This window comes from Saccostrea cucullata, unplaced genomic scaffold, assembly GCF_032062105.1.
Source record: "Saccostrea cucullata isolate Sc308-1 unplaced genomic scaffold, CSIRO_AGI_Scuc_v1 ctg245, whole genome shotgun sequence".
NCBI lineage: Eukaryota > Metazoa > Mollusca > Bivalvia > Ostreida > Ostreidae > Saccostrea > Saccostrea cuccullata.
Window position 1 is genome coordinate 36,993 of NW_026924728.1, and position 12,853 is coordinate 49,845.

General features: G+C 33.7%; 2 protein-coding genes across 2 annotated transcripts; one reads left to right on the forward strand and one right to left on the reverse strand.

Moving 5' to 3' along the window:
- On the reverse strand, positions 1 to 1,629 carry LOC134267139 (glutathione S-transferase 3, mitochondrial-like). Its single transcript, XM_062749356.1, has 5 exons — positions 1,334 to 1,629; positions 997 to 1,058; positions 737 to 794; positions 539 to 611; positions 1 to 322 (listed from the first exon to the last, which is right to left on the reverse strand). Exons 1-5 carry the CDS (start codon positions 1,460 to 1,462, stop codon positions 216 to 218), a joined length of 429 nt encoding a protein of 142 aa, XP_062605340.1. The 5' UTR covers positions 1,463 to 1,629; the 3' UTR covers positions 1 to 215.
- Positions 1,630 to 1,661: 32 nt separating this feature from the next.
- On the forward strand, positions 1,662 to 12,112 carry LOC134267138 (protein downstream neighbor of son homolog). Its single transcript, XM_062749355.1, has 10 exons — positions 1,662 to 2,017; positions 2,980 to 3,129; positions 4,665 to 4,850; positions 6,420 to 6,532; positions 6,868 to 6,924; positions 7,208 to 7,386; positions 7,669 to 7,747; positions 8,351 to 8,488; positions 9,315 to 9,510; positions 11,589 to 12,112. Exons 1-10 carry the CDS (start codon positions 1,721 to 1,723, stop codon positions 11,928 to 11,930), a joined length of 1,737 nt encoding a protein of 578 aa, XP_062605339.1. The 5' UTR covers positions 1,662 to 1,720; the 3' UTR covers positions 11,931 to 12,112.
- The last annotated feature ends 741 nt before the right edge of the window (positions 12,113 to 12,853 follow it).

Here is a 12,853-nt window from a genome sequence, read left to right on the forward strand (position 1 = left end):
AAAATAATTTTTTTTTATTTAAAAAGAAAATTGTTAAGGTATCTCATATATACAGCTTACATTCATTGTATTACAGTACACAACTTTAAATATTTTGTAAGTAGTACACATGTATATGTACAAATATTATATGGGAAGTACTAAGATGGTACAAGAACTAAGACATATTGGTAATTGTATTAAAAGTCTCAGTCTAAGTAAATCCAAGTCTGGCATTATAAATTGGTGATCTTCAGGAGATTTAGAGCAAAGATGATAGACAGCACCAACATAGTGATTAATCCAATGTAGGCAAAGGAACCGCGAAGTCTTTTGTTGGGGTCTGAAATAAAATATGACATAGCATGAATTGAAAGTTAACACATTATATACAAATCTTGAGTTTGCTCAATTACAACTCTAATTTTAAGAATTTATGAACATTTCTTGGTAAAAGGAAAAAAAAAATCTTCAATTTTAAATAGATGTTACATCTGTTCCACTTAATTACAGTTAATTTTTTAACTTGTAAATATATATATGGGTAGTGGATTCTTACCTCCTGTGTAATATCCCTGTGCATAAAAAATTCTACCAACACACCAAATAACACCAGACAATGCTGCAAGTTTCTGAAAATCAAGGATGCTAATATCATTTGTAGAATTTGTGTACAAAGCAAGCAAACATTTGTATTCACATTGCTTTGGGATGTAAATTCCCCTCATGTTTTATACGTATTTATTAAAATACTTACTGGACAATAAAGGCCACTCAGAACTTGCAGCAGTAAATAAGTTGGGTATCCCTCCAGTCTGTAAAAAGATAAACCCAGAGGTGAGTTGTAAGAAAGCTGTTTTGAAAATTTTTGTACAAACTCAATTAATATTCGAAACACAAAATTAATTGATCGCAGCGAGATTTGTCAAGACTATAATTTTTTTTTACTGATATCTCTATCAAATGCTGAGGTCTGTACAAAATTTTTCATCTCAACTATCAAGATAAATCACTTACGTGTTTTGATGAGCTCTTTGAACACAGTTGAATCGGTCATCATTGCTATACATTGTTGGATACTGAAAAGAAATAAAATGTGAATAATGTAATCTTGAATGTTTTAAAACAGGGATACAGAAAATGAAAGTCATTATTAGCGAAATTTCATGAAAAAAACCACCATTCATCACTGCAATAAATACATGCCCTTCATTTCTCTTTCAAGTCAATTAATATAATCATTCTAAATCATTGTAAATAAACTTTTTATGTAAAATTTAGTTGTGTTTCAATGTATTTTATTAAAAATCATATTTTTAATATTTCTTAATGATAAGAAAATGCATTGACTTACAGGGACTTCATACTTCTTTCTTGCTGCTCCAACATTAAATCCCATCCACATTAACACGAAAATAGAAAATATCATAACAAGTATGACATATCCGAAATCTCCACTCAAAACGAAAGTAGAAGCTTCCATCCTGTAGCAACTTTTTTCAGGTGGTTTGCAGACCTAGTGAAGATGTAAACTGCCAAACACTTCCAAAGGCCGACACTCCAGTTTTTATATCAGATAAATTCAATATATTGCAACACCCAAAGGTCAGATTTTATGACAACAAAGTACAAAGATCTGCAAGTCACAATTTACAGCGTTTGGTTTTAATTTTAGTCGCCAATTATTTACTTCCTGTTCAGTTTACGCGCGAAGTTCATCGTAGTGACAGTCGACTGTATAATGTCTGAGAGTTCGCCAAAATGGAAAAGACCTTCAGATGTTATGAAAATTCACAGAAAACGGAAAAGACTCTCACAAAGTCGTTCCTTCTCTGAGGATAAGTCAAATACGTCTGGAATCTTACACGACAGTACCAATGTTTTTCTTAACAGCAGCTCTAAGAGAAAGAATCCATTCTCAAGTAACGATAATCCGGAGGCACCATACAAGCGGAAAAAATCGGATGGAATCGAAAAAAATCAGAGTTTCAATGAAAAAACTCAGGCCTTCTTTGCTATTTTAGAGAAGGCTAACAAGGTAATGATAAACAATTGCAGGTACTGTGATCACCGAGCTCACCAGGCCCAGCACAATACCCTGATAAAGGTATAAAGCTAGCAATGCCCAATAATTTTTAAGGAGTAAAAAAATTGTCTGTTTTTTATGTCCATTGTGTAAAGTATGACCCGCTGATTCCATATCAGCAATCATTTCTTAAATCGGGTGAAAATTGAGCTTTTTATGAATGTTTAAAAAATGCAGATTTCTTACAGAATTATCCATCTTTCCGAGGAAAATGATTGGAAAGTGTACATCACTATAGCTTGATAAAGTTTTATATAGCTTAATCAAGATATTACAAATAACTTGATCAAGGTATTTTATGTAATGAAAATACAAAAAAAAATTTTTTTTTAATAAATACTGAAAGTTGAAGTCTGAGTTGCTGACCGTAAATTCACTCATGCGTGTAAAGTACTCTGAAACACAAAGAAATCAGTATAAAAGAAATTGTGCTGGACCTGATAAATACATTACAAAGAGAAAAAACACAAATGTACATTTGATATAATGGATAAAACGTAAGAACAATGAAGTGAATGTCTACTATCATTACATTACTAAATCGTGTACTGAAGTGTCAAAATATCAAGAGTAGAATGTTTCAACTAAAAATAAAATTATTGTTGCATGACCAAGAGGCTGAATGGATGATAAATAGTTGACAATGTAAATGATTGTTTGCTTGTTTCTCTTAATCAAAGCATGATGAGTTAGACATGTATAAAGAAGTTAATTGAACAAAGAATCAATCTTTATTGTGACTTGGGAGATGGCAAGACAGTTCACACAGTGTCCTTCCTTTATATCCTACATCTTCAGATTTAGTCACTTCTTTTTTAAAGTACAATGTAAAAGAATTTTATTAATTTATCTTTTATTGCTGGAACTGTGTTCGTTATTTTGAATTAACCATGAATTATTTGTCCATTACACAGAAAGAAGGGGATAGCCCCAGTATAAAGGTGGAGAAAGCTACAAAGAATGGACCAATAACAAGGGAACTTCTAGTGGACGATGATGAGGAAAAGTCACAGTTTGATTTCATAGAAAAGTTTTTCAAAGCAGCACAATCACAAAAACTTATGGTATAATTTAATAAAACTCTCAACAGGTTTGAATATGAATTTCCAGTAGTGGTATAAGTTCTCTTCATATTGGGGATAATGCAATATGATTTCAGAAAACTGATCATGCTGCAGGAAGCAGGGATCACTTTGGGCTGCGCCTTTGCGCCATTGGCGCTCAATATTTGTAAATGGCGCACTAAAAAATTAGAAAGGGGTCAGTCTGGCGCATGTCTTACAGATATGGCGCTATAAGATGCAAAACTGTGGGTCGAAACTCTTATCTTGGTGCATTTTAGGACCGTTTTCCAGCTGACCGATTGTATTCATGACGTATCTGAGCATACTGTTACTTCGTTCAATCAGACTCTTTGCAATTCGCGTATGTTCTTTACACCAGCAGAGCGTCTGGTTGATCAAGACTAAAATCGGAATTGTACACGGAATAGTTTCTTCGTTTAGATTACACTACTAGAAATTTTTTACCGAATACTGAGTCAGTTATATTTATTAAAATTATATGTAATGATTTAAATAATAAACATATGAAAGTAATACTCCAGTATGTAATATGTTCTAATATTTTTTAAAACTTTGATTATTTCGAAACAAAATAAGTACAAGTTACTCATTGTGTATCCAGACACTTGCCCGAAATGCCTCCAAAGCGAAAATTGGTAGTGGGCCAACTGACCCAAAACAACGAAAGCTTTCGTTTGTTTTACAAATAAAACGACGGAAACTTTTTCATTCCCATACTCGGCAGAGGTCTCTGATTAAGAAGAAATGAGTCCAAGACGTTGACTCCTGATATCAACGGCAACGATGTTTGTCATTTCCAGTCCAAGTGGCTAACTTTGCACCCGTGGTTGGAATTTGATCAGACGGGACTAAATTGTTTTGCAAACAAATAAAAATTTTCTCATTTCATTTCTCCAGTTCTTTGCATACAAAACCAGTCCCTACCATTTGAACCAAATTTAATCTGCAACTGCCCCAGGTCTGTTCAGTAGAGAAATGTGCATGTAAGTTTGCATCCTTTATAGTTTAGCTCTTCAACAACTTTCGAGAACTAAATCGATAAAATCAAAGGGGCGAGGAATTAACTTAGGTATTCTGTTTATCAATTACATTTATACTCTGTTGTATGAAGTCTAAAACAATTCTCCAATATGACATTTTTCAGTACTGAGATGAAATTTAAAAAAAACTTTCTTTTATATTTATAATATCATTCATTTTATTTAAAAAAAAACTGAAATTGGTTGTGTCAGAAATGCATTTAAAAACCCTCGAAGACCCATCAAATTTACTTGAAATTCATCACAAAATAGCATGGAAAATCAATTTTTCCCGGGGGGGCTTCGCCCCCCTGGACCCCCTACCGGGGCGTTGCCCCTGGACCCCAATGGGGGCCTAACGCGGCCCCCATACCCCCGGCAAATGGCCCATGGATTTTAATGTTGATGGGCCATTGGCCCATCAACATTAAAATCCAGAGTGATCCCTGAGGAAGTCATTGAACTGTATCTGATTGATATTTACATTATTTGTAGGATGAGTCTCCGAAACCTGTAAAAACAGAGAGAACCCCGTCCACTTCCTGTAAGCCTGTGCCTGTGGACTGGTCCTTGAAGGTCAAGTTAAGAGTGGTTTCCAAGTCATCATTACTCTGGTGCACACAGATCAAAACCGCAGACGAGGCTAAAGGAGTAACAGACTTTGTCTACGGGGGTAGTCAGGTACTAGTTAGGTTAAATACACCGTAATCAACAAAGCAGTTTAAGTTGGCCACTAAGGAAAGCAAACTGGATGAATTATTCTCCTCATCTGTAAAGTACAAATTAAGATTTAAGGTTCACTGAGCCTCTGGTAAGCGAGGTAACCCTAATTGGGATAAATAACTTATTCCATTTAAAAAAATGTCAAGTTAAAAGATCATTTCTGTCAAATTTTGTCTTGCTAGGTTTGCAAAGTTTTTTTACATTCTACTTATTAGATTTCTTCATTAATCAGCAATGGCATCAGTGTTTCCGTTAACGCATATTTCTGCATATTTTACGCATAAAAATTACTGTTTACCCCGAAAAAACGTCACCTAAAGAGTCTTCATGACGCAGAAAAAAAATATGAAAACAAATTTTAAAAATCCAGTTCAATATTGATGCCTTCATAGAAGAAGATATTTTACATGTTTAATTTACATTCTGGACAACTTTGTAGGAATTAATAATTAGTTTTAGTTTAATTTCAAAGTAGCAGTGATTGAAATTGGCATTTCCACGTCAACAATCTATTAAATTTTTTTGTATGATCTATCTAATTCTTAACAAAACCGGAAGTGCAGATAAAATGGCACTTCAGCATGTTCAGTCTAAAATCGGCATATTTATATCAGCTTGGCTTTGTCAAAAAGGCTATTTATGGTAATAAAAAGGTGAGGAAAGTTCAAATCATTAATAAACAGTTTTGTTAAGCAATCAACCACTTTCAATTGTTTTCTTTTGATTGAGGTATTCACGAAACCTAAATGGCGTAATCGGTAAAATGTGACAGTGTACCGGTAAATAAAAGAAGTATACATGTATCAATTATATTTTACTTTCATTTTTTAAAAACTTTTAAACATATGGTTTTTAAAGGCAGAACTAATATAAGAACTGAAAGCAAAACCAGAATATATTTTGACCCTCAAAAAATCTGTTTGACTCCCAAAAGTTTATATCAAAGGGTCATAATGACCCTTGGTTTTTAAAATTAGCAGAAACACTGGGCATGAAAGTGAAATATTTTGTAAGTAAACAAAACTGACAAACCCCAACACATTATATGAAGTTGATAAACAAGTTTTGTAGAATCCAATAAGTATTTAGTCAGAGGTCTGGAGAAAGAAAACTGTATTTCATTGAACTATTCACAGGCAACATTTGATTTATTGCACCTCCTGTGTTTCAGTCAAAAAGTGGATTGAGATGAATCATCTAATTACAATTTTTTTTCTATTTCCTCTTTTTGTATTTTACTGTTATGCCCAGGACTAAGTTTCTACAATATCCCCAGTGTAAATAAGGTAAAATGTGTGGATGCAAATGTATGGTCCATAAAATTCAGAAAATATAGGAGGATCAAAGAAAATATATGAGAGGAGCATGATGTTTTAAAGCTATTTAAAATAGGTGTTTTAAAATTCTGAATCAATTGTTCAATGCGTTAACCCATTTGATGCTGTATTATCATGATAAGTTTAATGAAATGTAAAATTTATCACTGACACTATAAATATTATCATTTTGTACTACTTGACATCACAGGTTAATGCAGAAGAAGACAAGTCGGACTTCTATAGCTGCTGTTTGTACTGGATTTATCCCAATCTGCCATGGCTAAGGTTATTTCCTAGGATAGTCCCAGACAGTAAAATAAGGTATTTTTGATGTAGCACCATCATCCTCATGGCTCCTTTTGGATGTGGGTAACACCTAGGGCTTTGGACATACATTTTTTTTTTTTTTTTTTTTTTGAAGAAATCAGCTATGTCTTGAAAACAACTTAACTTTGTCTTGAAGGTGATAAATGAGTCGATTGTCCAGAATTTTATTGAATATTAACTTTGGTTAGTTAATTTTTTTCTTTTAAGATTCTTTAACATTAGAACAAAAAAACATCCATGTAGTTAAATCACACAGTGATCTACTCTTCATCACCGATGGAAAAAAAAATAAGTCATTGTCATATTGAAATCCAACTTTGGTTTTACAGATCTTCTCCCAATGGCTTACTCAATGAAGACATTCAAAAATCACTGCTGGAGGACTGGTAAGGACACTACTCTTAGCTTATTATGCAGTCAGGAATATTGTAAAATCACAATAGTAGGGACATATTTTCCTTCTTTGAGAAAAAAATCTTGCCTTTTGGGGATTTCATTTTGAAGCTGAAAAAGTGCTGATTTGTTATATATTTCAAATTTTCATGTTTTTGGGAAACATGAATTCATGAGGACCTTGGTTCCATAAAAATAGTAAAAATCAAATCCCCAGGAAAATGAGTGATTTCCTAATTAACCAATTCTGTTGATTTTGATATTTGTTTATTACAGGACGGAAAGCTTTACATCAGCATTCCATCAGCTTCGCTCCCAGCACTGCCCGTATTTCTATTTCTGTACACACCAGTTCACCGTCCTCTTCAGGGCAGCAGGGGTGGCTGGTCAGTCAAGTCAGAACGCATTCCTCACCCCCACAACACGGGGTCTCAGGGAGGCACTCAAAAACGAAGGTTTGAGATCCTGAAAGTAGTAATCTTCACATATTAAAAGTCCTGTGTATTTTAAACTTAAGTTTGCTTGAATAAAGTTTTTATTTTTAATTACCTCTGGAATAAAAATATGTGTATAAAATTTCTTTTGTCATATTTGAAAATGCCAAATAATTTGATAACACAAGAATAGAAATGTTTTCAAAACCTTTTATGGAAACTGTGTCTTTGTTAATACTTTAGAATACATAAATGATAGATCAAAGTCAATGCTAACTGACAACTGATTATTTACTGTAACAGGTATTGAGTTTAGTATGCCAGTGCTGGAGAGAAAAAGAGAGTCGTCTACTGCAGAAAAACCACAAAGCCAGGATTCAGAGTAAGGACTACTGTATACAGGGAAATTTTCGCCCCTGTTTTATTTTCACCCCTTTTGCCCTCTCCTTGATTGGGCGAATTTAAAACTCAAAATACACCTCATAATTTCTTAAACAGAACTATGACTGGACAAATTTAAAACGGGGCAAAATTGTTCATAATTAAGTTCAAAAGGGTGAAAATAACACAGGGCAAAAATAACCCTGTATACAGTATATACATGTCCAACTTTCAATATTTACTGTGGTCAAGCAAGAAATCATTGAAAAAAAAAAATGAGTGTTTCTCTTCAAAAGTATACTCTATTGTAGATGTGGAAAAATAAGTGTTCATTTGTCTCATTGATAGTGACAAAGTCTTGATAAAAATGCCTCAGCATGTAAATGATACATGAATACAGTATATGTTTTTAACTTTTTAAAGAAAGATAGTGTAATATGTTGCAAAAACAGCATATCAAAGTTTTCACTGAGACTCCCAAAACTTAACTTAATGATAAAACATTTCTTTTAAAAATTTTGCAGAATGCACACCCAGTCCTTTACAAATTTTAAGACATTTTCTAAACATATTACCTTTTTGACATGTTCACTTACTTTTCCAGGCAGCAGGTGCCCCCTCCAGCTGATGAGGAAGATGATGATGAGTTTCTGGACACTGATGAGGGAGCCTCCGTCTGGCTTGAGAGTATCGGACTGGACAAAAGACAGTTCCCCTCTCTGGACCCCAACAAAGTCAAAATGTATCCTTTTAGTCAAACTTTTCAGACTGACAACTTCAATAGCAGTCAGCACTGCATGTCTAGCTACTGTAGATCACTAAATTTTCGCGACAACTTATTTTCGCGAGAGAGTCATTGACTCTTGATTAGCGAGACAAAATTTTCACGAATTGTAGTTATTGCTCTATATAATCTTAAGGAATACTATTATACGCGAGAATTAAATTTTCGCGAGCACACTGTCTCGCGTACTTACGCGAAAATAAAGTTCTCGCGAATAAAAAGTGATTTGCAGTAATTTTACAGTGATTTTCAAACACTGGACAACATACTGGCATAGGGAAAAGAAATCTAAGTCCACACTTATGACAGTCCAGATTTTTGACAATATACGATTTCTGGCTATTTCCAGTTTTAAAAAAGTACCAGAAGGAATAGGAAAATTTGTTGGTTAATGTTAACAATAAGTTATGACACATGTGAAACCAAGTGCTTAAGGATAAAAGTGGTAAAAGATGTGTATTAAATTTATCAAAATCCAAGGGGCCTAAATCTGAAGAATGATAAACACTCAAACGGTCAAACCCGGATTAAATTCTTTTATGTATTAAAATTATTCAACAAGTTGCAAACTTCATGATCCCCTGTCATATACATGTATAGATGTAATAGATATAAATACTAGAAGTTAAATACTAGTAAATTCATGATTGCACTAGACATATAGTAGCCTTTGACCTATATTTGCATTAAATTTTATGCATTCTGAAATACGTATAAATCATGCTACAGAATTCTCTTAAATTCTGCTGTGTTGACAATATTTTTCTTTAACCCGTGACTTTAGCCAAAGGGAGGGGTTCCGCGTGATTGACAACAGACCAGAGTCTTTGATATACGTACAAGGAGCTGATGTCCAGGGTCTGTTTAATTTCCTGTTAAACTGCCGCAGTTGTGTGGCCTCCAGTGGGTCCCAGGTGGGGGTGCCACCAACAATTCTGTCCCCCTCACCATTCAGGGGAGCCTCTGTACAGACTCAAAAGGTATAAACCTTTAGGCCAAAAGAAAAAATGCTCTTGTTTCCTGTCCCCTGATCAAAAAAAATAGGGTAGGTAGGTAGGAAAAAAATTTTATTTTGAGAAAAATTTTTATTTTCAAAACTCAATTACTGCAGATCATATAGCATATATTAATAAGAAAACAGTATGTTAATAGTTTACAAAGCAAGTTTGTTAATCAATATATATTAAGTAAAGGTATCCTGTACACTTGTGATGTTCTAGTTCTGTAAATATTGTTGGTCGACTTTAGTATTTCAGGAAAATAGTCCCCCAAAAATGAAAATGTAATAAAAACTTTTAGGGTCGGAGGGTAAAATATAGGGTAGGTCGGGTGACAGGAAACAAGAGTATATTTTATTTTGGCCTTAGATTATTGATAGATGGTGTTTATTTGCAAACATCATGAGAAACATTTTAAAATGCACTATTGATAATTTGAATAAAATTCAATTTTGAGATGAAAAATATTATGCCCTGTTCACACGGAGAGTTTAATTCGAATTAAACATAAAGTTACTGTGAATTAGCTTTGCTTAGCATTCACACGGAGAATTTGATGCGAATTAGTTTAATTCGAATTAGTTTACTGTGCATCAAAATACTTCGCATTAACTCCGTGTGAATGCTAAGAGAAGCTAATTCGAATTAAATTTTGATGCATGCGTAATGGCAAAATTTAGTCAAATGACACTTGTCGGTGGTCAGCTATAGGTACTTGTGCTATTTTTGAGTGAAAAACTAAGGAAAGTTTTATTATGCCCCTCTTCGAAGAAGGGAGGGCATATTGCTTTGCTGCTGTCTGTCAGTCGGTCTGTCGGTCCACTTAGTTTCCATTTATTTTCTTCGCAACTATTGCACATACTGAGATGAAATTTGGTATACAGATATATCACATGAATATCTAGGTCAAGATTTGTTTTGGGTACGGTCGCACCATTTTTGACAGAGTTATGCCCCTTGGACTTAGAAAATTTTTAATTATTTGCAGTTTCCGTTCATTTCGCAACGATTGCACATACTGAAATGAAATTTAGTGTACAGATTTATCAGAGGTATTTCTAGGCCAAGTTCTGTTTTGGGTACGATCGCACCATTTTTCACAGAGTTATGTCCCGTGGACTTATAAAAATTCCAATTATATGCAGTTTACGTTCATTTTCTTTGTAAAGGTTGCACATATGAGATGAAATTTGATAAAAAAAAGTTAAATCAGATAAATATCTTGGTCAAGTTCTCTTTTCGGTTCAATCACACCATTTTTGACAGAGTTGTGCTCTTTTGGACTTAGAAAAATTCCAATTTGGGGGAAGGGGGGCATAAGTGTTTTACAAACATCTCTTGTTAATCATTAAAAATGTGTATATACAGACACTTTGCCATTATGTCAAATGGATCTGCTTCTGCATAAGGTGACGTGATTTGCAAATGACGTCATAATAGCCGGGCTGCAGAAGTAAAATTAACTTTGCAGAGGTTTGATTTAGTTAATTCACATTAGTTTACTTCGCTTTAGCTGTCGTGTGAACGCAATTTACCGTAATTTACGGAATATAGGAAGATACTTTTTTCTCAGAACCGTAGGGGTCGCCCAATATACAGAATTCGACCTGTTTAAGGCTCGAGTTTACGAAAAATGCCCCCAAATCAGTAAAATTTATGTTGATTTCAAAGCAAATTTGTGCCACTTTTTTGATTATTTTACGCAAAAAAATTAATGCACTGGTAAACAATTAAATATTTATTCTATAGCTTTCTTACAAAATGTGAACAGGACATTATACTTCATAATTTATAAAAAGTAATGGGAGTTTGAAAAACTGCACATTGATGATACATCTTGTAAAGTACTTACCAATGTCTATTCATTTTGTTAAAAAAAAATGAAAAAAAACTTGCTTTTAAAAAAGAAATCTTGCTTTATCTTTTATGCAAACTCAAGAAAAAGACTAACCATTTATATAATGTTCTGAGAATGAATTTTGCATTGAAAGGAATAAGAAGCAGGTACCACTGTTTAAAGTCTTTTTATTTTCACTTTCATTTCTTACCTTGAATTACAGGTAAAACATTCTCTGGTGAAGCAGACAGAGACAGATGGGAGTATCAACCACGTCCACATCTTAGAAATCTCAGGGGCCGTCCTACCCCACCATGTACACCGCATCAGAAAGGTCCTCGAGCGCACTCAGAAAGGGGAGTTCACTCTGACATTTAACACTCACGAACCAACAGTTCCCTTTAATGCCAAACTCTCAGTTACTGACTGTGATCCGGATAGGGCGAAAATGAAAATGAGGGGAGATAAATTTGACTCCTTTTTTGATGTCTGTGAAATTGATGACAGATTAAGTTGTATACGAGAGCTCTATTGTAAAGATTATGAGTACAATTGGGCAACGTGATTTTACTATGTAGAGAAATTAGCTTTTTATATCAAGAATTAGATTTTTATGTTTGCATGTAAATCAATAATTTGATGAGGTCATGCAGTTCATTATTTTGTCTATATTTATTGTCAAATCTTTTTATTGATTTTATAAACAGTTTTATCTGTTGTGGATAAAATAAAAATATACCAGTTGAACTTTTGATATCGTATATATAAGACAGTAATATACATGTACATTACAGAAGATTTAGATTTGTTCAAACTTAGACCCATAGAACCAAAGATGGAAGCCAAAGTTTTTTACACAAAAAGACTAACCTGTAATATCAAAATTTACAAGACTAAAGGCAACAAATTATATATGCAAGCATCTTCTTTGTAAAATAAAGTACATGTATTCAAACTGTGGCCCTAGAACCAGGTTGCAGAACAAGGTGGGTTCAAGAATTTTCATTAAAAAATGTAAGAAAAATCTCAAATTCATCTTGTCAGGATTCAGAACATCAAATTCATAAATATTTTCAACCACTGAACATTTTTATGCCCCGCCATGAATATGGTCGGAGCATATAGTGTTTGTCATGTCCGTCTTCCGTCCTTCTGTTCTTCCGTCACACTTGGTGTTTAGCTCAGTTCAAAGCTCAGTTTCAAAAAAACTATCCAAGATATTTTCATCCAACTTCATAGGCTGATAGATATTGATGAGAGCTATGCAACTGCATCAACATTTTTTGACCTTGACCTCACTTTTTTTTAAATGAGTGTTTAGCTCAGTTTTAAAGATACCATTCAAGACAGTGTTATCAAACTTCATAAGCTGATACATACTGATGAGAGCTATTCAACTGCGCCAACATTTTTTACCCTGACCTTTCCTTTGTCCTTGACCTCACTTTTCTTAAATGAGTGTTAAGCTCAGTTTTAAAGATACCATCA

What these genes read in the sequence shown, in the direction of transcription:
- LOC134267139 (XM_062749356.1), bottom strand. Translation starts at nt 1,462, where the DNA reads ATGGAAGCTTCTACTTTCGTTTTGAGTGGAGATTTCGGATATGTCATA. An exon ending in CAAAGAGCTCATCAAAACAC is followed by an intron (nt 795 to 996) that starts GTAAGTGATTTA and finishes ATCTTTTTACAG; the next exon opens with ACTGGAGGGATACCCAACTT. An exon ending in TGAGTGGCCTTTATTGTCCA is followed by an intron (nt 612 to 736) that starts GTAAGTATTTTA and finishes CTTGATTTTCAG; the next exon opens with AAACTTGCAGCATTGTCTGG.
- LOC134267138 (XM_062749355.1), top strand. Translation starts at nt 1,721, where the DNA reads ATGTCTGAGAGTTCGCCAAAATGGAAAAGACCTTCAGATGTTATGAAA. An exon ending in AAATCACTGCTGGAGGACTG is followed by an intron (nt 6,925 to 7,207) that starts GTAAGGACACTA and finishes TGTTTATTACAG; the next exon opens with GACGGAAAGCTTTACATCAG. An exon ending in GACCCCAACAAAGTCAAAAT is followed by an intron (nt 8,489 to 9,314) that starts GTATCCTTTTAG and finishes CCGTGACTTTAG; the next exon opens with CCAAAGGGAGGGGTTCCGCG.